The sequence below is a fragment of the Antrostomus carolinensis genome, unplaced genomic scaffold, assembly GCF_000700745.2.
Source record: "Antrostomus carolinensis isolate BGI_N321 unplaced genomic scaffold, ASM70074v2 scaffold5712, whole genome shotgun sequence".
In the NCBI taxonomy this organism is placed as follows: Eukaryota; Metazoa; Chordata; class Aves; order Caprimulgiformes; family Caprimulgidae; genus Antrostomus; species Antrostomus carolinensis.
Window position 1 is genome coordinate 1 of NW_010297478.1, and position 24797 is coordinate 24797.

Here is a 24797-nt window from a genome sequence, read left to right on the forward strand (position 1 = left end):
AAAAATAAAAAAATAAAAATAAAAAATAAAATAAAAACCCACACACACAAACAACCAAAACTAGCACCCCCTAATGAACATTTAAGGTTAAGTGTGTATCAGGCAGCCTCCTCAACACAGGCAAGAAAACAGTTTCTCCAGATGAAAATTGAAATTCCATGTATCCTTTATATCCACTCTATCCATATGTGTTCTTAGAAATACACATACAGTTGCAGAAATCTAATCTCCTTTTCATTCTCTGGTTATAAAGCAGATCAGGACTCATATTGCTTATTCACAAGATGAACCAAGGCAGTAGCAACAGAAAGAAAATCTTTCATGTAAAGACTGAGCCAGAAGTTAAGTTCCAAGGTATTAGATTGTTGTCCTATACAATAGATAAGGAAATTATAGAGGTTAGATGTAATTCACCCTTATTAAACCTTGATTTTTCACCAGTGCACAAAAATTTAAGTCACTGATGTGAATCAGAGACTGCTTTTCTCAGTTACATAAGTTTTTGCTTCAGAAGTTTAAACCTCCATATCTACTCAAGGTAAAAGTTTCTCATGAATTTCAGAAACGACCTATGTTGAGACCCCTTCTAGCAGAGAATTTTTTTTTTAGATTTGACTAAAACTGCACGCCTAGAGAGTCTTGCAGTACAAATAAGCACAAGGTTTAAAAAGCAAAGGGCTAGTAAGGCAACACAGAGGAATTGGGTCTTGTGTGTTATTGGGTGGTTAGTTCTTAACAATAGGAGCTGAGCCAAAGAATTCTGTGCATAGTTGAGCACTTCACTACCGTGATGATGTTCTTACTTAAGTCCATGCAAATTCAGGCAGGCCCGTTCCCACCCTTTTTTATCTAAAAAACCATGACAGTGAAGGAGAATTTCCTCCACTCAGCAGGGAAAAAACAATACCCCCTGGTTAATCTTTCTCATACCTATGCATGACTTCTCTTCTCCCAGCTCTGCAGACACACCCTCCTGCTCCTTGCTGTCACCCACAGACAGCAAAGCTAAACATCTCAGCTAAATTGGCAAACAGAAAAACCAAAAAAGCTTTCTCATGTGTCAACAACTTTTATGGGCTCTGGAGTTTCCTTCTGTTAGGCAAACACACATCCAGTTCAGAAATAAAATTGCTCTCCAAGAAGGACTTTGGGAACAGGGTTGCAAAAAAGCTACAGCTTAGTACTCACTTTTAGATTAACTTCATTAATTAAAGAGAACACCGTGTAGACAATGTTCTTGGAGCTTGCTTAATTTTCCTACGGTAACAGAGTGAATACAGCACAGCCTCACTCTTACCTATCCATTAACTCACTGTCCTTGATCAAAGACTGTGTACACTGCCCATCGTGTTTAGAATGGTTAAGGCTTATAATTTAAATTGTAAACCTCAACATTTAAATAGAACTGCATATGTGATCTTTGTCACCTCATTTTCATGAATGGAAAAGAATATTCTGACACCAAAATTACATACTTAATTCTGCCTCACCTTCTTCACTGACCTCCATCCCACACTGCCTTGGGTTTATTTCCTCATCCATCAACGGGTCAAAGTAATTTCTGCTGTATTCATTTCCTGTGGAAAGCACATGAAGTAAGGGTCAGCGATTATTAGAAGCACATGAACCAAAATGTTAATTTTGAAATCGACACCAGCAAGCAAAGGGGCATTTTTTGCTACTTTATAAGCTTAATTTTTTTAACAAGTCCTCTAAACCTACTAGTACTGCAATTATCATCTTGTGAAAGGTCAGAAAAGGTAATTCTGGAAACAAGTGCACTTTATGTTACTTTTGCTCAGAAACTAATGAGAAAAATTCTCAAATTTAGATGATGGAAAGATAAGAAAAATTAAAAAAATCCAGCATCCCCAACATAAGCCAAATTATTCTTGAAACACATTTTACAAGTGAATTACCCATGCTGCAGAGGAATTTGTGTTTCACAGCTGACCCCTCTAATTCCAACAGTTTTAAATTTCACCACTGAGGTTTCAACGTCTGGTGCATCTTTAATACTGTATTCAACCAGAGAAGCGTTTAATTACAGAGGAGATACTAGAATACTGCCTCATTAATCTGAACAACGATTGTATTCAGTTGGGCTAGGTAACTAAACCAAGATTTTGATGGGATAAAACCACTCATTTTAGCACTTTCCATTTCAACAGTTAGTTTTATCAGTTCTTTAGAAACTAATCAAGTTTACCAAAAAAAAAAGTCATTTATTAGACTTATCAAGGAATAATGCAGCATCTAGCTGCCTAGAGGAACTCCCAGTAAAAGGCAGAAGAATTTTCTTTACACAAGGCAGGAAGGAGGGCTTTTTCCTCAAAATATGTCATTTTTCAGCAAAAGTGCTACACTCTATTAAAACCATCCTCAAGTTCATTGGGTTTGTAAACACAGTAAGTTCTTACTAAACAGAGAAAAAGTGAAATAGTTAAGTCCATAACAAATTTTAAAATGGCTTGGATAGAGACAGTTCTGCATCCTGGAAAATACATAAGAGCTAAACATACCGGGGGGTTAATTCATCCAAGATACACTATAGTAGTCTACAGTGTATTTGTTCTAGGATCAAAAATAATCCAAACAGCAGCTCCTTTTCAGAGACTAAATGAAACTTTGATATGAAACTAGGTTTAATTTATATTTCTAGACTGGCACATTTTGACTGTCAGTCTCTGTTCCTTCAATGTAGTAAGTACAAGAACTGAAAATTTGCTTTACCTTGAGGTCTCAATAAAGAAAAAATAAATGAGTTTCATTTTTGTTACTTTATCTGTCAACAACTACTAGGCTGGTATGAATCTTGGCAGTATGTAATCAAAGTCTTATGTACTGCAATAACAGAGCCATTCTACCTTATTCACTGTAATTGTTTTTCTCGAGCACAAAGCACCGTGATGTTATATGAACACCCCTTCACATGTTGGTAAAATAATTCACCCATGTGCTAAAAAAGAAAATGATGATGTATTTCTTTATTCAATTACTTTGTAGCTGTAAATGTAAATTGCTGGAAAAATATGTTGCAAGCAAACAAGCAATACTCAGCTAGTGCATAGGCTTTTTGCACAGTTTTAGTATCACAACAGCTTTTATTGAATTGTAATACCCCACGTTCCTTATCCTGTGGGTTTAGTGGGAAACACTAAGGACCAGACTTTTGGGCAACTCTTCTGGACAGAATAATTGGCATTTAGGAGGAAGTGTCACATTATATTTGAGTCTCTAAGGCATGGAAACCATTATTCAAAGACGAGATATGTTGACAAATACCATTAAACAGCTTGCTCTTTGGTCCTCTTTCAAAACAGAACAACCTCAATCTTTCTTTGAGGAATACGAGATATTTTGTCCAGGGCTTTTGCTCTGTCAGAACCAAACACAGCTGGAAATAGAAGATTATGCAGAAGTAAAAAGAACAACCAGGTTTGATTTCTCCATAGCCACATACACACTTTAAAAACCTATGTAAGTAAAATAAGTGGTAAATGCCAGAATCACCTCCTTATGTTGATTTTATGGGTAACAAGCCATTTTAAACTGCAGGTCTCCACAGAAGACTTCCAGTGAAGCTTTCTGAAGAATCAAAAATCACTGCAAACTTTAGATCACTGCTCTTGGGTAGTATTCTCTGTGGGTTTTTTGGCCTTTTCCCCCCTCAGCCCAACATACACCTTGAGAACTGGTGTGACCAGGAAGTCTGGGCTCTGGGCAGTTCTTAGGATTTGTTGAGGGCAGGGGTAGTTGCTTTAGTTTTAAAATACAAAAATATCAATTTTAGTCAATGTAACATACTGCCCAAGGCATTTTGCTAATAATATTTTTTGAGCATGTGAATGGATTACTAATCATTTCACATTTGCTTTTGGAAATATTTGAAAGTGTATAACATGTAAATTAACAGTCCACTAAGGAATTCACATCATTCTGCTTTATGGTATAAATACAGTAAAGTAAATGTTAATACAGAGTTTGCTTGCAGGTATTTTGAACAGCAGTGTATAGCTTGGTGCTTTCAGACAGCAAGTTACTTTGAATACCTGCTCCCAAAAAGACCTGGACAACTGTAGAAACTCAGGTCTTTGCTTTGATCCAGAGATTCAGACTCATGAAGTCAATATGAAACCTTATTCAGCCCTCAAAATTGTGTTATTTCATGTAGAAAACACAATGTATAATTTAGGAAGTCCGAATTGAAGTGCAAAACCACAGATTATCTATAAATTCAAATAAAAACTGAAAGAAGGGTGTGGGCACAACAGTGACCAGGTGGGAATTTATACAGTTTAATTAAAGCAAGAGGAGTTGCTAATAAAATTAGCATAATCCTTGGATGCAGCCCATGGGACTGTACACATATTATTAGGACTGTATGAAACTCTAAGATGTCTTTTAAGCTAAGATGTCTGTAGTCAATTATTCAGTCTGTCCTGAGAATACCACAGAAATGGTATGACTAAGCTGCATTTCTACAAGGTCTTCTACTCCACAAAGATATCAGGTAGCCTGTATCAATATCACACCAAGGGTACAGTATGAAATTTAGATGACGGGTAATTATTTCATTCATATTGTGCTACTGATCTAGATTTTAGTTTTATGCAAGAATAGACAAAACAGTGTTGTATTTGTTAAGTACCACCTGACCAATGTAAAAATTAAGGAATTATTAATAACCAGACAACTGATTTCTAAAAGTTTGAATAAGCATTCACTGGTGCTTGTTTACAGAGTAATGTTGGATCTTAGGGATAAAAGAAAATTGTGTTGTGAGACAATTTTCATTAGAATACAGAACGCAGATTATGGTCTCAGCAAACTTACCTTATTAAGTAACAGCTCTCCCTTTTCTGGTAGCAGTGTGGTCAACTCTCTCTACCAATGACTCGGTAGAACATTACTGGGCACTACTAAGGCAACTCACAAAAGCCTTTTATACAAGACAGAATAAGACAGAGGCATCTTAGAAAGATGAAATTCCAGTCTCAGAGAGCATTTTGACTGAAAGTGCTTTTGAAACATAGTGAAGCAACCAGAAATGGCAAAGAGTAGGCCTCCTTTCCACTCACCTGTCTTAAAACATTGATTTCAGCAGCAATTGCTGTTTACAAACACCATGGTAAATCCTCACTGTCTCCATTCAACAGAATTGAATTTATTTCCCTAGGGACACTTTTCATTTTACTTCGCAGATACAACCTTTTGGGCAGTTGTGAGGAACTGCACTATAGACTTGTCTCAAAGGTTGCTTGCAAGGATGGTCACAAGACTATCAGGTTCTGGAAACCCCGACTCATGAAGGCGCCCTGCCCGCGGGGGTGTTCTACCCAGACATGTCCCTGCCCCAAGTGCTGGGGGGCACGAAGAGACGTGCCATTGCTATGGAAACTACAGCCCCCGAAGGGGTATTTAAAGAGTACTGGCACAAGCAAGGACAGGGGAGAGAGAGACGGGAGAGAGACAGAGAGGACGACCACCTGACCACACCGCACCTCAACACACCGCATCACCACTGGAACAAGCAACTGAGACCTCCTCGCCCACCCCTCACCGTCGCCTCGCCGCTGGACCCGTGGTGGTGACTATTCTTGCTGTCCTATCCTGACTCCTTGCTTGATTTCCCATTTTTTGTTCCATCCTGTCCTATTGCTATCCTCTTTATTACTTTTCTTTTTGTAATAAAAGGTGTTCTAGGAGTGCAGCATGTGACCTCGTTTGTGTCTTAATCTCACTCTTGGGATCATATCGAAACCTTCCCCGACATCAGATCGGGATATTTATATGATCCCTGACATCGGATCGGGACAGCAGCCCATATGTAAGATTCTGTGCTAGGATATTTCCCGGTTTCTTTATGAGAAGAGTATATGACCACATGAGCCAAAGCAGCATCCTGGTGTCAATACCTGAACTCCTCTAAGAGCAGTGCCTACTTCTACTTGGCCAACAAGAACTAAGACTTAGGATAAGGAGGAAGGAGAAAGAAGGGTCCCACACTCCTGCATTTCCAACTGCTTCACTTATTCACCCGTCCTCAAGACACAATGGGCCTTGTGATCAGCACTCCTGCTCATCTGTCTTCATGATTTAGTACCACATTGAGAAAGCCTGATACTTGCAAGCAGCTTCTTTGTAGAGACAGGCCTTTGCTTCTCATCTGCACTTTGGAAAAAGTCTATAAGGAGTTATTAAAAAAAAAAAAATCATTCAAAACAATTAAAGCATAACAGAGGAGAAAGAAGCCTGCCCCCTTAAAAACCTCACAGAATGCAGAAAAATAAAAATCATCAACCAAAACTGCATAAACAGTAAGAGTTCCTGGAGATGGAAAATGTGAATGTATAGGGGTTTAGTTTATTTAAACAATGATTTAAAACTGCAAAGTTATTAGGAAAGTTTGAAACTTTCACAAGAAAACATTTTGAGTTTTTGTTCCATAGTTCTGTGCTGCTAGATTTACTCACATCTAAATGTTATGAAGATGTTAAAAATAAAACTTTAGTTTTGAAGACTATAATGAATTGATATGTAACCCACAAAACAGTGTTAGCTCTCCATTCTCATTTTAGCAATAAAAAAAAAGAGAGAATTATTATGAGTTAACCAGAAACTATACTTTTACTTCGGACTTTTACTTGTCATTACTGAACCACAATATCTGTTACATTTACCTCGGCTCGTTGCCATTACAAATGCCTTTAATTAAATTTATATAGGCTGATCTAGGTTACATACACAAGCTGAATACCTTAATTAAGATATATTATTACTATTTTAGATTTACATCTAACACTATTTTCTAAATTATAAGTATAGATAAATGTTATCTATATTTTTTTAGATGTAGATCTGGGATATAGATGTAGATTCCCAGGAAGCACAAAGTTATTCCAGATTATCACCAAATACATGGGGGGCAGGTAGAGTGTTTACATAAAACTTTATGAGTGCTAGGCATAATTCAATGAAAAATTATGTGTTAATGGTGTCCTCAAGCTGAAGAGCATCAAGCAAGTGACTGGACAGTAGATTATATCTTGAAAACATGATTTGTTAAATACTACCATTATCAAGCAACTTCTCCATTTTTAAAAAGTTTTAAAGGGATCTTATGTCATTTTCCTTATCCTCAGCAGAGTCCATAGGTAATGAGTAACCCACATAACTGTGTCTTATGTTTATATTGCTGGCCTTGAATAAACTCACTTGTCAGCTTTGACAGAAGGCTGGCAAAGGGGTTGTTCACGAGCTGTTCATGAGATGCAGACCATGCTGCGCCTTCCTCAACACTTGAAAAATGCTGCACAGCACCTACATTTTTTCCCTCCCCCCTCACTCCACTCCTAGATTTACCATATTTGCTGCTGTTTAAACAAAGGTACAGCATAGGAAATTTTTATTTATTTATTTTTTTCCTGGAGGCAGAGGGCACTATGCCAAGGGATGCCAGTGTGAGACCTGCTGCTTTTCCTGGGGAAACACAGTTGGTCGAAGGTGTGAGAAAAATATATACTGATGATGACAGAGTTCATTTATGAACGCTATTAGATAATGTGACATATGTCAATGGGGAAAATGGATACTGGATGCTCCCAGGCTGGCAAGCTTGGCTGGTCCCACACTATTCCAGCAAAGGAACTTGCTGAATTTCAAGGGTCCAACAGCACTATTAAGAAGCAAATTATTTCCAAGTGTAATAAATCAGCCTTAAAAATACACATTCAGTCACCTTCTGAAGAGTATTTCCCAATTATAAGATGCGTCCATTCATCACAATTCTTCTCCCTCTACCTCTCACAAATGCAATTGTAGCACATTACTTAGATGAGTGGTACAGTATCCCTGTTGAAATTGCGTGCGATGGATCACGTTTTGCACACTACATTACACCTTGTGCTGTTCTGCTGATTTCAATTGGATTACACATTGTGTAATTCAACGCAAAATTACTTCCAATGACAACCCTTTTATTCCTATGCATACATGGTGATCCATCATGCCCTGCATACCGGGTTTGGCATTTCCATTTCAAGTCCCCGTTGGAATCAGAAAGCATGGAACCACATACTCAGAACTTGAATTATTAGGTATAAACTTTGACAGTGTTTAAGGGAAGAAAAAAAAAAAAGGTACAGTTCTGGTATGGTTCATATTTCTGGTTGCATCCTTTATGCAAATTATTTTGTCCAACACAGCCAGTGTTGCAAGCTCCCATTTCCTTCATATGCAGCACAAACATGAGTTCGCAGCAGATGCCTGTTTTTTCATGTGTTTACTGTCCCTCACCAGTACGTACCTACTGTCTCTTTGGAATTAAATTAGACCCTGTTCAAAAAGCTTCAGCCTTCAGTTCACAGAATCACAGAATGTTAGGGATTGGAAGGGACCTGAAAAGATCATCCAGTCCAACCCCCTGCTGGAGCAGGAACCTAAATGAGATCACACAGGAAGGTGTCCAGGCGGGTTCTGAATGTCTCCAGAGAAGGAGACTCCACAACCTCCCTGGGCAGCCTGTCCCAGTGCTCTGTCACCCTCACCATAAAGAAGTTTGTCTGTTTCTGTTTACCCTCACCATAAAGAAGTCTGTTTCAGTTCTCTGTAAACAGACTGAATTTGTTGCACTTGCTGATATTTTTATCAAGTTGATATACCACATGGCTCCTTCACAAAAACCTTTTTTTTTTTTTTGTCTGTGTATTCCTGGGTCAAGGTCCTCACTCAGTTACACTCTTGAGCAAGAAAGGGCTTATATATTTCCCTGATGCAGTTGAACTACCTTTGGCAGTAGTCATTCCTAAGCAAAGGCTTCTCTCTACTTTGGCTTTTGATAAGGAGTAGAGCTGCTCTATTTTACTGCAGGATTTTCCCTGTAGGACAAGCAGCACTATGTGAGATACATCCAACCTAGGTCTGCAGCTGTGAGGTGGTGCAGCAGAGCACCATGTAGAGACACTAATTTGCTCCCAGAGGCAGCGTAGTCATGTTAATGCCATGCTGTACCTGGGCAAATTAGAAAAAAAAAATTCTAGTCTTCAGTTGAAAGAGCTTTCTTTCCCTCCTCTTCCCCCCCCCCCCCCAATGTTGTTAATCTCTGTGGGCAAATTTATTGGAGCATGATATGAGATGTTAACAGTGCCTGTTGCAGATAAAATGGTAGAATTAATTAGAGCTTTTGATTTTAGGAGATAATCTAGTTTTGAAAAGATGTGTATTGAGGATGATAACGGGGGGGGGAAATGAACACTTCTTGTCATCTGGAGACAATTTTAACTTAAATCATCAACATGTAGGGTCAGACTGCCTCTAGCCTTTGTACAACAGTGCAGGACACAGGAGAACACAATTAGCCTTTCTTCCATCTTCCATGCAAAAGCAACAGAGCATCACAGTCTCTGAAGTTGTCTATGCAACCAGCAGGTGCAAGGCACACCACGTAGTGGGAGGATGCTCAAAAAGCCCCGTGCCTGGGTTCTATGGTTCGCATGCGTCGTCAACACCCCAGAAAGATCACAGTCTAATTTGTTCTGACACATATTCCCTCTGCATGCTCAGGCTGGAAATTTTACCTATCTTGTAGAAATGTGAACAGTGCCATCACCCAGGGCTCTTAGGATTAGTTGGAGCAAATCTGTGTAGCTCAGTGGCTGCCATCAACAGCTAAATAGTACAAACTGGTATAAACCACTTGAGTGTTTTCTGATAACAGCTGAGACTGGTGCAGCATCACCTCAAGTACTGGGGGCAGTTTTGGGTGCCACAGTATGAAAAGGATCTAAAGCTACTGGAGAGTGTCCAGAGGAGGACACAAAATTGGTGAAGGGCTTAGAGGGGAAGCCGTATTAGGAGAGGTTGAAGTTGTTTGGTTTGCTCTGCCTAGAGAAGAGGAGACTGAAAGGAGATCTCATTTCAGTCTAGAACTTCCTCACCAGGGCAAGAGGAGGGACAGGTGCTGATCTCTTCTCTCTGGTGACCAATGATAGGACCAGGGGAAATGGCAGGAAGATGTGGCAGGGGAGGGTGAGGTTGGCCATGAGGAAAAGGTTCTTGAGGCAGAGGGTGGTGGAGCACTGGAACAGGCTTCCCAGGGAGGTGGTCACGGTACCAAGGCTGACAACATTCAAAAAGCATTTGGCCAACACGTGCCCTCAGACACATGGTGTGAATCTTGGGATTGTCCTATGCTAAGGTAAGAGGTGGACTTGATGATCCTTATTGGTCCCTTCTAACTCACAACATTCTACGATTCTATGAAAATGTATCAAATGCTAAAATAGATTAACATTTGCCTTACAGGCCTGTGACAAAACTCTAAGTACAGTAGTTCTGTGTTAAGGGATTGCTTATGATGTACATCAAACATCTGAGGTTGAGCAAATACTTTTGTATTCTGCTGTCAGCCAAAGACAGTCTATTCCTGGGAGGTTGGTGCTTCCATCATGAGTTTGCTGGAAGCCCTTTGCTGGGCAGACTTTACCAAGCCAGTCTGAACTTTAGCTCATGCTCCAAAGTGTTTTGTGTTTAAACCCCTCTGGAGAAAAGAGAAAAGCCAAACCCAGCTCACCTTGACATCAGGTGCCTGGCAACAGAGAAACAGGTAGGTTCCTGTCACTATGAGTTTGGGTGATCTAACCCCAGACATTTTTCCCAGGTCTATTAGATCTTCTGTTGGATGACCAACCTGAAAACTTCTGGCAAATTCAATATTTGCTGAGGGGAAGAAAGGAAGAAGAGTTGGTTGGATTTAGTCACAAGGAAACTGAGTGTTTTCAGAAGCAAATAAATTGTGCAATTTGGCAAAGACGAGACCACTGCTAGACAACCTTAATTTCACGAGCAATATGTGAAAGAAATGAAGGTGAGAGGAACAATCAGCAAAGAGTCAGCACAGAAGTAAAGAAAATAGGGTAGAAGCTGCTGCAACCAATCAGCTGGCTGAAAATCAGGAGATTAATCTCTGAGCAACTAGTCAATCAGTTGCCCTGGGTCACTGTAACATAAAACAGCAGTACCAGGTCTTCATCATATGAGAGTAATGATGGAAAGCACACAGCAAAGTTACCCAATGGCCTATGCCTAAACAACAGTCTACTAATGGTCACAAAACATGGAGTATTGATTATCATGGAAAATATGTCAGTGCAAGGTACAGAATGGCAAAAAAGAGTAATGGACTATGGATCACAGGTTTTATCTCCATTTCCATCACAGGCCTGCTGGGTGACTGCAAATAAAGCCTCCTGATCTCCCTCAGTTTCCCTAGAAGCAAAGCATGCAGGAGCCTTGCACATTGAGTCATGAGAATAGACCCCACCAATCTGGCTGGAAAGGTGAAAAAGCCTCTGGAAAAAAATACTGGAAAAAAGTAATCATTTTCTTGAAAACAAGAATCCTTTCACAAACTCTCCTTTACAGGAGATGTTTTATTATCCGAGGGAATGGAGATGTCAATATAGCACAAGCACACTCATGAATTACGCTGTTTAGGGGGCAGATGCAGTCAAGTTGCAATATTATGGACCCCTGCACTATCTATTTAATCCCCAAGTGACACGTACTCAGCACAGCAGTCTCCTGTGCAGGCATAGCCAAATTCCAGGAAGAGGTTTTAAGGCTGTCTTGGACACACAGCTGAATATTCACACTCCTTCCCAGTATCTTTAGCATGGAAGTGTGTGAGAAGGCATCTCAAAAGCAGGTGGAGGTTTTTCTAGAGAGCTCTTCCCTCCAGCAATTGCTGAAAGAGGAACAGGCTGTGTCACTGTTGCGAGATGGAGGAAATGATAGCACCTCTGTAGCTATTATTTGCTGCCATTAACAACAAGAGTGATGGGTGGAAAGATAATGCAAAGGCAATGCCATCTCCATGCCTTGTCTTCAAGCACATAGCCTGAAAATCCAGCCTGATGTTTAGATAGTGTTTTGAACCTGTAATCTGCTAAATGCTGCGATTGAATAATTGTGCTTAAGGTTATAACTGCTTTTAGATCGTACAGTTTAATATCTAACGTTAGAATTGACAAATGCCATTCCACATTGAGTAAGTAACCAAAGCTAAGCCTGGAGGCTGAGAGCTGGAAGAGCACCCAACAGTTCTGGAGGGCAGGAAACCCCAAGAGGAGGAGTATTTTATTGGCACCTGGGAAAGAACTGGGGGAAAAAGTGAAAGGAAGCAGTGGAGGGACCTAAAACTTTATTATTTTAAATACACGGTGGTGTTATGTTGTTGAAGCTTGGCATGAGGGTGAGAAAGCAGTGCCCTCTCACTAGCATAACAAAGTTTGAGGCAACAAGCCATGCTGGTGTGTGGGCACCCCCTCCTAGAGAAGCATCTTCCAGTGTGGGGTGCAAGTCCTGCCTCCTATGAAAAAAATAAAATACTCCTGTGCTAAAACTTCTCATGAGCTGCACAGTGGCTCCAAAGACCTGAGGAGCAGGCAAGAGGAAGCTGTAGAACAGTGTCACCTATGCTAGAGGATGGTGGTAGTTTTCAACACCACGTGTGTGTTTTTCCTATGAGCTGAAATGACAGCAGCTACACGAAGTGGCTATGAACATGGAGCAAAGCAAGGAATTAAGGCTCAAGAAACTGATCCCATGGGCTCTGGCAATCTCTTACCACAACAGATTGCCACAAGAAGGGGTAAGCTAACCTGTAGACCAAGTTGTCATCGAGAACTCTGAAATATGATCATTTATACATTACTACATTCATGTGATACTGAATTTACCTATGCAGTTGGCTTTTCCCTTTCCCTCTTTAATGAAGTATTGTTACAGTTGGGAATGAGAAAAATCAGTTCATGAGGTACCAGAAAGTTTAGTTAATATTTTTTTTCCCCCAGGTTTCTGGACAGGTTTGAAGATGTTGTTTTATTAGAAGCCCTTGATAAATTTGAACTGTCCCCTGTGACTGACAAACAAGTCCTGACTAAGTTAGACTAAGAATAATTTAATGCAAGGTTGGACCAGATGATCTCTAGAGGTCTCTTCCAATCTAGAATTTTTTATGATGGTATAAATAGATGATTTTTTTTATTTTTTATTTTTTTTTAATAGCTGCATGACTTAGAGGCAGAGCTACATGAACAACTGACCTTTTGGTTAACTGGATGAATAGAAGGTTGAGGAGGGAGACAGTGTTGGGAAACAAATTTTTCCAATTCTCAGCAAGCTTTCTTCTTCTGTTACAGAAACACTTAGCAGTGTATTCAAAGCATTGCATTCCAGGCAAGATGTAACAATTTCTACTCCTTTCACAAGGATTATATTCAGTTAGAGTTCTTTGAACAAAATACTACTTAGGATGAAAAATCCAAATGTTTAAAAACACATTTCAGGCTTTTTAAAAAAATGTGTTGTTTTCTTGAGGGAACTATTCATGAATTTCTGAAGAGGCGACTGAAATCATGGATAGTCTCCAGCGAGCCCGACTTCATTTTTTGCCAGATAGACTATTTCATTAAAAAACAATCAATCCCTTTGTCTGCTTAATCACTGTTCTGACAGGCTGCAAAGGAAAGACGAAGAATTCCTGTTCTGTGCGGCGCTGCACAGTCACATGAAGGCTAAATGGAAAGCCAAACCTAATTTTGCAAGGGGCCATTAGGAGCCATGGGCTCTCCAGTCCTGCAAGGATAAAATCTTAACACAACAAAGTCCAATGTTTTAAAAGCAAATGCCTGAAGTTCTGCTCACCAGCCTGCACTTACCCATTTAAATACCTGGGTGGGCACACAAGGATACTTAACAAGTTGTGTCCAGGCTTGTGAGTTTAATGGGAAATGCTGGGTGATCAGGACTTTTCAAAGCCATACCAGTTACTTAGGTACCTTGGAGGGTCTTGGACATTGGATGCACATTTAAATGTTTATGGATGCAGAAGTTAACGAGACCACACAGACCAATAAGGTATTTTTTTTCCCATGGGTATTTAAGGAAGATTTTGAGTCTGACGTCAGGCATTTTTTGCTTTTATGTTAAATCTTGGCCCAAGATTTTCTTCCTATAGCTCACAAGATGCCTTTAAATGTTTTTCCTCACCAGATTATCAAGTAAAAAAGTAACCACTCATTGTAACATTCAGCAGTAATAATTATTCAAAATAGAGTAATTAAACAACAGGTTAGAAGACACAAAACCTCCACAGAAGGAAAAAAAGACATCAGTGAAGATCCTCATACCTTGTGTGAAGGCACCTAAATAATAAACAGAGATTGCTTCCTGAGGCAGTGTCTCTTTTGGGTGCTGTATGAAAGCTGACCTTAAAAGCCAGGATCACCCCCCTGGAAAAGCTGAGCAAACAGGACCCTGCTCCAAGTATATGAGCAACACTGGCTGAACAAAAAAATAAAGGAAGACAAAGCAGATGCAAGATGCTGATTGACTGAGGGCATATGGGAGACCTAAGGACAACAATCAATCATGGATCTGGTAAGCTGTTTAAAGCTACTCAATGCTTGGGAGCAGCATCTGTGCGCTCGGACTGGATGAGGTGCCTCTGAAACCCAACTCAACACAAATTACGAGGAAGTGCTACAACAAGCGCCTGCTCCCATCACTCCTTGCCAGTGGGGAGCACCACCCAACCTGCACACCCTCATTACTGGGAGTCACTTGAGCATGGAGACAGAGCCTGGGTCTCTAAATATTTACACAGTCAATGTTTTTGGCAGTATTTTGGATTTCCCAAAAATATGGTTTGCATGGGTGCTTGTTTGGACACGTCGGGACAGGATTGCCCAGCACGGGCCACGCAGTGTGCAGGTTGGACGGGGAACACAACTGCTGTCGTTGCGTTTGAGGCTAATCAGGTTTGATGTCTCACCTCTTGGTTCAGCACAGGCTGGCAGCCCGAGTTTTTGTTGGTGAGCTGCAAGGGTGCTATCTGGCTTGTCATATCTAATAACTTTCTCTTCTGAAGGCTGATACGCTGAAAGATCTGTGCTGCTGATGTTAAAAGCTGGATTTTCAATGCCTTCTGTTGCTGCTCTCTCTTCTTTTACTATAGAAAACAAGGAGGTCAGAAGAGCACATTATAGCAAAGTGTATTTCAATGACAAGCAGAAAATTCCTTCTAGTAATTCCTTTGCTGAAAGACTCAAGTGTATCGTCCTCAAATGTCGCCAAAACAGAATTAGGTTAAAATTAACTCTAAAAAAAAAAAAAAAAAAAAAGAATAAATGATTAAAATAATTACAAATTGCACCCTGACAAGCAAGAGCAAAATTTCGCCCACAGCCATTTGTCTGTAATTAGTTAATTAATCCTTACACAAATTATGAGCAATAACTCATCAAGCAAGGCTCACCCATCAGAAATTCAGCCGACTTGGATTTCTTCTGCTTAGTTTGCTTCAGAGCCTTCTGCTGGAACTTCTGGAGGGAAATTGTTAAATGAATAAATTAGCTAAAGAACGAAGATCATCCTTTATGATCCACAACTAACACAGTATTTTAAATATGGGATGGCATTGAAATGTCATTTAATTTACATCTCTGCTAAAGGGGTCAAACACTAATTGAACAACAGAAGTGGAAGAATTAAATAAAATGGGAGAAGAAAAGTTAAAACAAATGCCAAATGAAGGTCACATTAAAATACTTTGGTTTTTCCTAATTTTAATTAATGCAAAGAAACCTCAACAAATGAGGAACATTATAAGACTTGTTTTTACAGTATGTATTCAGCAGCAACTGCTTTATTTCACTTGCAGAACTGTAGTGCTTCGTTTAGAAAAGTTTGGTTATGCTGCATATTTATAGACAGACTTCCCTGACTTCCTCTGTTCTCTTATTTTCTAGGTCCACTTACATAACCAACGTATTCGTTCATCACAGAGCAGCTAAAAATGAATGAGCTCTACCCTTTCGTACGAGGCAATAAAATAAAAATAACTCCAAAACAATTTATGATGAGACGTCACGAAAGAGAGATCACAGCCCAGGGGAGAGGGGAAGCAGGACTCATTACGACAATAAAAAGTTCATTTAATATTAGAGAGACGCCAACAATAGTCACAGTGAAAACAAAGAGCAGGACATCTTGGAGGACCTAAACCCTGATGAGTTCCACATTAACTCCCACGTAGAAGCAAGGCTCAAAAGAAGATACAGTCACATTACTACAGTCAGGAAAGCCCAAATGCTAAACACCACCTTGGTAGAACACCTTGAGTGGCACCAAAAGAGTCACACGTGGGCTCATGCATGGCCACAGACCCCTATGGCAGACACTTACAGTCAAAGCAGGCAAGGATTATCTAAAACAAAGCACACCTGGGAGTATTAATCAAAGTAAGAAAACAGTTCAGACCCATTTATTTTCAAATGTCACATGGAGCTTTCTGAAAACAGCACTATTTTTTCAAGCCAGTTGCTTAATTGTCCGGTGATAAAGACCACTCCTGGCAACATTGCTCCTGGAAGCTGTCAATACAAAAGGATTAATTACAAGAATCATTGAAAAATTGCAATTTTTACAGCATCCATCTTTCCCATTTGATTGTGGGTGTCAATTTCGAGTAGAAAAACAGCACTTGCAGCAGACACAATCAATAAATCTGTCAAAAATAACTGAACCATACCAATGACAGATTAATACAGATATTAATATCCTCAAATATATATATGAGTATGTATGCACACACATATATATACTAGTCTGAAAACACTGGATTTCCTCTAAATTAAGACTATTACCCTACTACAAAAGCAAATATGTATAAAAATGACCAAACACCTTCTGAAAGCTACAATAAATAGATACTATAACAGAATTAATTCCTACAAGCCACATGCAGCACAACTGAAGTTAATGATAATTTTGACAGGAGTTCAATAGGTTCAGAAATTCATTCTCCTGCTTCTGATTTTTTGCCAACTGAAAAAATGTTTCAAAAATATATTTTTGCTCAGTTAGTATCTTTAGAATTATATCTCTTTTGCAATATTAAAGCATTGCTGCATTCTTGCATACCATAAAATTTTAATTTAGTTTTAAAAATTCCAGCAGTATTTGTAACACTGCTGTGTGATAAATATTCTTATTATGTTGTGTATAATCACCACACAAAACCTTATATTTTATGTTAACAGCTAAAGAAAACAACATCCTGGGATATTTTCAAGTGGTGTAAATCAGTATAAATCCATAACTTTGATGGAATTAAGATGATCTGCATTACCTTCTACATATGTCTCCAGCTTGTCAGTTTTCCCTATTGATTATAATCAACTTTCAACTGTTATAGCCTGTGAAACACAGAAGCTCCTTTCACAGCAAGAAGAGAAAAGTATTCCTCATCCTTCTCCATATCTAATAAAGATGCATACTGAGTTTTGATGTTTTGGAATTGGTTTGTCTCTGTGTGTCTGTCTTGAGGTTTTTTGTTCATTATTGAGTGGGTTTAAAGTCTTCAATATAGTTAGCTATAAATTTTGCGTTTTTTCAGGGACACAATAAACTACAGTCTTCAGCACTTCACTCCCTGAAACACAAATTAATATTTTTTAAGTGGTTGATGTAACAGGCTTGTGACACCTGCTTACTAACAACAAACTTCAAAATAAATTATGCCCTTGTCCCTTAACTTGATCAGGTTTTGAAAAGGTTCTTTTCACAAGTACATATTTTTAGAATGAAAACAACACCTGGTTTTCAACAGCAGAAAGGAATTCTTCCAGGGTTACTTCTCAACAGAACTGAAAAATGGAGTATATCAGTATTGGCCTTTGTGTAATCAACACATGTTCTTGTCACATTGTGCTTCAGGAGAAATTAGAAAACATTTTCCTTTCATACCCATCTCCAGCCAATTTCCTCATCCTTCTCTCTTTTACACCTGAGCACCTTTAAGCAGTGTAAATTACACTCTTCCCCCTCATCCCCCCTTCATTTTTTGTTTCCTTCCCCAGCCCTCCCCTACCTTTATGATACTTTGACTTTTTATCAGAGAATAAACAGGAAATCATACAGTAGTATTTTTATATTCATTTTATCTTTAGTCACTAGTCATTAATTTATGTATTTATGCAAATTTATGTCTAAAGTAATTGTTTGTTAATGCATTCACATATACCTGCAAAACTTAGGTTTCCAATAGCAAATTAAACTCTTTCAGTGACCACTCGTGATATTTGTAGGCAAACTCCAGTCATGTGGGTATACCTGGACATATGCACACGAACACACGTCTGTAGAGAAAGCTGTCATTCTAATTATAGAACATTATCCAAAAATAAATGTAAAAAAGCATTCCTACAAAAAAAAAAAAAAAAAAAAGGGGGGGGCAAAAAAAGCAAAGTTACACAGTTTGAAGCCAGAGCCTCAAGTGATACAAAGGCTGTGTTGGCTTACACCTGCAGTGGAGGTGGTCCAACTTGCATCCACAAACAATACACATCAGACCTGTCCATCCACAACCAGCACATAGAAAGGGGATGTCCTTTTCTTGCAAAATCAATTTTAGAGGGTGATGCTGCTGCTGAGAGCGATTCATTCTATCTCAAAGCTCCACCATAGTTCATAAAATCTAAAATGCTTGCCTTTTAACTTTTTTAAAAAAAAAAAAAAAACAAAACAAAAAAAAAAAACCACACCTTTTTACCTTGAGCATGCTGCTTTACAGCAAAGACAAGGGGAGTTAGAAGTGTCTGAGTACAGTGGAAACTAATCACTATGTCATTCAAAAAGTGACCTAACTCTTTAAATGCCTTTTTGCATGCCATCGTCATTAAAACGCATCGCCTGCTTTCCAATTCCAGTGGAAACAAAGGAAATACAGGAGCACCAGAACCCACCGTACTCGGGTCTGCAGGAGAGCAGCGAGCACCACAACCACAACGGCAGCAGCAGCAGCGAGGGAAAAAAACCCTCATTTATAACCAGTGACAACTAAAACCTATGAAGTTTTTAAAAGAATGTGATTGTTGTCAAAAGGAATTGGGTACAACAATGCTGCGTTCAGCTCTGGTTCCACTCAAAGCCGTGGCTGAGGGGCTCTGGGAAAGCTGCTGGAAGGCTGGTGGGCACAGACCAGCAAGAAAGTGAATTTTGCATACTGTACGGATCATCGCTCAGTTCAGGGCAGTCATATTGAATCTGTGATCAACCAATTGTGCTTCATGAAACCGTCAGCCCTCATTTATGTCTAGCTGTTTTCTTCTGTCCTGCTGTAAACAAGCTCTGCTCTGAGCTGTCTCCCTACCCTTATCTGCTTACGAAGATCACACAGACAGACCTCATCAGCAGCCTTAGAGTTAAAGTTAAAGTTACTGCTTCCAGACAGCAGTCCCTATGCAAGCTGGAAGTCAAAAAGAAGAGGAACTTTGGAATGACAGAGTTTTAGTTCCTTTTAGGAAATACATACCTTAGATTAATACACATACTGGCATGTTATGTCTCTTTCATGAAATTAAATTAGGTGTTCCTAATACGAACAACTGTTTCTAACATCAGCAAACTAGCTCAGCAGATTCATCCATGGTTTTGTTTGTGGGCTGGATGTTTGTTGTTTTTGTTGTTGGTTTGTTGGGTTGTTTGTTTTTTTTTTTTTTTTTCTTTGGGGCCTTGTTTGAATATAGCCAAAAGAGAAGAAACTGGAAATATTGTCAATCTGGTAGGGCTCCAAGAACCTAATAATGCCTGAAATGCTCTAAGGAGTGTAATGATGGTAAACAGGAACAGGTATGTTGGCTTCTATTCTCATTCACTTCAGTGAGAGCATGAGCCTTTCATGATAAAGCAGAGCACAGTCTTCAAAGAGCAATCCTCTCGCATGAAAAGGGATGGAGCCTTACTAAAAACATATTCCTCTGCAAAAGCACACACAAATGCGTTAGTTGGTATTTACAGCATTTAATTCTTGTAACCAGCTGTTAAGTCCTTGTTAAGGCTTTCCTTTATACAGCTGGAATATTTTCCTTTTTCCTAGCCTATTACTTTGTCTATTTAAGGGACAGCAGCCAAAGAAAAACAGCTTGTAATTTGCACCTGTCTGCTTTAAGCACACCACATTAGATTTTGCGGAGAGCAAACTCTTCATTGTTAATGAGAATGACACTTAGGAGGGTCAACCATATTTTTTAGCTGAGTCCACAGCAATTAATATATAAATAAATACTCACTTCAATTAAACCTGTTCTAGCTAGAGAATGAGGCTAAAGGAAGAGCCTTGTCAAAAAAAGAGCAGCTCAGCATGTAGGTGGAAGATGGAAACCCATGTGTCTAGTCTAATATTGGGCATAGCTCAGCACGACTAAACCTGCACTCTGCCCTTGCAGGAACACACGGCAGAGCTTTTACCTTTTCCCACTAAAAAATTCAAAATTGTTTCAGGAAAACTACCTGGGATACCTTTTGAGGACTCATAGTATGGTTTGCTATCTACAGGGACAGGACTATGAGAAAATTGTTCTCTGAGAATCAAAAAGAAACACGTGCTTTGCTCCAGATCCAGAGGTGTGCAAGCATTGCCACGCAGAGATGCACTAGTTGGAGTGTAAAGCGGTGAAGGTGTATCTCAAGCGAATAACCCACGTGTGATCTTTCAGCCTTACAAAAACTACCTTATAGCACATTTGCTTCTTGCTGGAAAACAAACATTGGTGATTTCAGTCAACTGTGGCATCATTTAAAGAAATAACAATTACACTGGCATATTAGTTTAGTTACTAATAAGTAGTCTTTTTCTTGCTTGCTCTTAAAATGCAAAAGCCCTCAAAAACTCAAGCTACAGAGCTGATGACAAGAACAAAAATGCTGGGGGGAAAAAAACATGGAAAGTAAATAAAACAAAGTAAAACATACAATTTATTAAAGAAAACATTGGTCCTGCATTTTGATTTCATAAATTGTCCCCATTTGTACTTCCTGTTTAAACAATAACTAACATGATGATGGGTTAAATGAAGTTGAGATTGTCACAAACATGGCCTCACTAGTAATTAATGTAGTTTAATATGGTTGTTGGCACACATCTCGCATGACAGATAATGTTCCAACATGTCACTGATAGGACCTTTCAGCACAGCTTTAGGAGATCTACCAGGCATTGCCGAGGTTGGTTAGGTCAAAGGGTTGAACCATGTGTAATTCAGAACAGAGGAGGTCCCACGGTCACTCCACAAAAACAATTACACTACTTATTTCACTCCATCCCTTGCCCGAAATTCACAAGCCTCACAGTTTCAGCACAGTCAATCTCACTCTGCCCTGGGGCTATGAGACACATGAAAATATGTGGTGCTGTGTTTATAAATCTAATCAAAAATAGAAACAGTAGACAAGCACAATGAGGTCCTACTATGGATCATGGGAATTCTCTAAATTCTGAAGGCACTTTTGTTTAACTTCTGTGGGCCTTCTCCTACCATTACATTGTCTGGTACTCTCGTTAATCATCCCCTTGACTTGTCAATGATATCAAGGAGCCTATGCGTCTGCTGACTTCCCTCCCATCACACTACAAATAATATTATGAAATAGCAATGCTAGAAATAGCCCCCTTAATTTTTCTGTTTTAAAGCATGTTTTTTCTTCACTTACCTCTTTCTCCATGCCAGCTTGCCCTTTCTCAGACCTGCAGCAGAAATCACTTCTGCCTGCAACAAAAGAGAGGGAGCACATCTGAATTTTCAGTCTGCACACAGTCATTAATACCCTTGGGTTTAATGCACAGGTTTGCAGAGCACCAGCCTAGAAACCTGTCAGGATGGAGGGTCTTTTCCTGCTGCAATTCCTGCTCCTGTCTTGCCTAAGAGCAATAGGAGGTCATAGTGCTGTTTCTTCATCTTCCTGAAGAAAAAAACAAACAAACAAAAAAACCCACCACCACACCAAAACTTTGCATCGAATCATATTAAGAAAATAGCTAACAAAGATGAAGAAGAAAAATACAGTTTAAGCTCAGATGAAGTAACACAAACAAAATGTGGTTTTGAGTAGAAGTAGCACAGAAATAGATAAGTCTTCCCCACAGACAGTAACTACTAAAATGATTTTATACACAATAAAGTTATATATCACATCAGCAAAAATACTTCCATTTTATACCAACTACTTTTGTCTCTATGTGAGGAAAAAAAAAAAATATTCATTCAAAGTGGCTAGACAGGTTGCCCTTGCGCAAACTGAAATCAATGGCAAAACTCAGTCTGACTCTGCAGTCGCAGGACCTGAACTGCAATGAATAGTGAGCTCCTTCCTTTGCCAGCTTATCCCTTATGCATTTATACAAACACACATTCAGATTATTTTGCAGGGTCTGAAAACAAAACAAGACTTTGAACAATTAAAAATATCCCTTCAGAGTCCCTCTGAAGCTTTAATTGACCTTCTGGGTCAGAAGATGCCCTGTACAAAGTACATGTTTGGCCCTGTTTGAGGAAACTCTCCTGAGGGCACCAAGCAAAGTGCTTAATTCTAAGTACGTGCTTAAGTTTCATTGAAATCAATACAATGGACAGTGGACAGGACCACAAATTCTCCGTGGAAAAAGGCTGCATTGTCACTTTGGTTGCTCAGTAATGAATGAAGGGCTGAGTTTTTGCTGATGCTGAGAGTCTGCTGACCTTTGCCTTCACCCCTCGATTTTGGTGCCCTCCTTAGAGTGCCAAGGCCATTGCAGCAATGCTGAGGGCTGTGATTCTGGCAACTTCCACTCTTCCTATGGCCAGCCCTGCCCAAACAGCCCCCTACACTGTAGCCTACAAGTGTCACAGAAACCATGACCAAACTCCTCTGCCCTATAGCACTCTACACTATTGAAAATAAAGCCCCACTGAAATCGTGCAGGTAGGCTCAATTCACATATCCAGTCATCATATGTCTTGGAAAACAGTCCCAGAGGCCCAATTCCAAAATCAGGGTTGTGCTTCCAGGCCAAGGTAGTATCTGCATCACTTTTCCAGCTGCTGCTCTAATTTGACCACACGTCCACTGAACGCAGCAGGCAACTAGTTTTGATACTGGTGGCATGGCACATTCCTTGTTACAACTCAAACAGAAGCAACAAGAGACCCACCTGAATGCACCAAAGACAATAAAAGCTTGAAATGACTCCTCTCCTTTTCAAAGTAGAATCATGAAAGAAGCTGCCAGCAAAAAGAACTGATAATCATGTAAGTTGTAAATTCAACATTTTCATCCACGGTCAACATCTGCTCATTGGAGAGGAGCCAAAGATGCAGCAATAGGGACTTGCAAAGCCACAATAGTCCCAGGAAATCAAACATAAATGGGAAGACTTTGAGTCTCATCTTAAAGAATGAGATTGACCAAATTAGGAAAGCAAAGGCAGGGATGTATAAACAGTGAGTTCAGAGGAGACATTAATAACATCAGTGCCTTAACGGTGATTTTCTTAGAGTTCAGGAACTTCCTTTTATTTGGGTTTTCTGGGGAATTTGTTTGTTTGTTTGGGTGGAGGATGACTTTGTTGTGTTTCTTTTAATGAAGGCGCTAGATGTTGCTTTTCCTTTTTTCTTTTTAATACCTATCAGGCAACACATTCAACACCACATTAACTGATGTTGACTGTGTCCTTACTTAACCTCATCACTCTCTTTTCTTTAGCTGGATAACAGCTGAATCATTAGCATTAAACTGGCTTGCAGTCCTGAAAGAGTATAGCAAAAACAACCTAGATTATTTTACCATCAATCAAAAATAAATATAAAACTTATTTCAGATCCCACCAGATATTTTATTTTATACCCAGTTGATGTAATGTTTTGTATGATTTAGGAGTGGACTTTAGCTATTTTTAAGTACATTTGTAGTGAAACATCAAAGTAAAACAACCACTTAGAAGTTATTCAACTGGATAGTTCCACTTCTTTTTCCTCCTCCATTTTCCCCCAGTTGTGCTATTTTTTCCATAAGAATAACAACTAAGGAAACTACATAAGATATGCAGCACAGTTGAGTAGATTTCTGTATTAAAAATAGATTATTATTATTATTATAAAGATGGAGAAAAAAAATAGAGGAAGATGCAACAAAAAAATAACTCTTGTAGTGCCACGACAGTATTGATAAGCTCCTGTTGCCAGTCACAAATCTAGGAGAGATCCATATCTAACAACAGACCTTTCCACCGAAGCAGGCTGAGGTACCTCTTTCTCACACTAGTTGGTACTTTATGCTGTATCAGTTACTGGAAATCACTTGGGTTGCATACAGAGCCTTGCATACAATAAGGGTCTTGCAAACATAGTCATATAATCATAGAATCACAGAATCACTTGGTTGGAAGAGACCTTTGAGATCATCAAGTCCAACCATACCTGTCCACTACTAAACTATATCTCTGAACACCTTGTCTACATGTCTTTTAAATACCTCCAGGGATGGTGATTCAACTGCTTCCCTGGGCACCCTGTTCCAGTGGGTGGCTGATAACCTTTTCAGTGAATAAGTTTTTCCTGATATCCAATCTGAACCTCCCCTGGCACAACTTGAGGCCATTTTCTCTCATCCTATCACTTGTTACTTGGGAGAAGAGACCAAGACCCACCTCTCTACATCCCCCTTTCAGGTAGTTGTAGACAATGATAAGGTCTCCCCTCAGCATCCTTTTCTCCAGACTAAACAGCCTGAGTTCTCTCAGTTGCTCCTCATAAGACTTGTGCCCCAGACCCTTCACCAGTTTTGTTGCCCTTCTCTGGGCACACTCCAGTGCCTCCATGTCCGTCTTGTAATGAGGGGCTCAAAACTGGACACAATATTCAATGTGCAGCTTCACCAAAGCTGAGTACAGGGGAAGGATGACTTCCTTGGTCCTGCTG

General features: G+C 39.5%; 1 protein-coding gene across 1 annotated transcript; it reads right to left on the reverse strand.

The window, feature by feature from the left end:
* Window positions 1–1490: 1490 nt before the first annotated feature.
* On the reverse strand, window positions 1491–21602 carry LOC104520440 (orofacial cleft 1 candidate gene 1 protein homolog; the record flags this gene model as incomplete). Its single annotated transcript, XM_010162132.2, has 4 exons — window positions 21556–21602; window positions 15320–15386; window positions 14837–15013; window positions 1491–1577 (listed from the first exon to the last, which is right to left on the reverse strand). Coding segments are annotated over exons 1-4 (343 nt in total), but the record flags the coding sequence as incomplete, so codon positions are not given.
* Between the last annotated feature and the right edge of the window lie 3195 nt (window positions 21603–24797).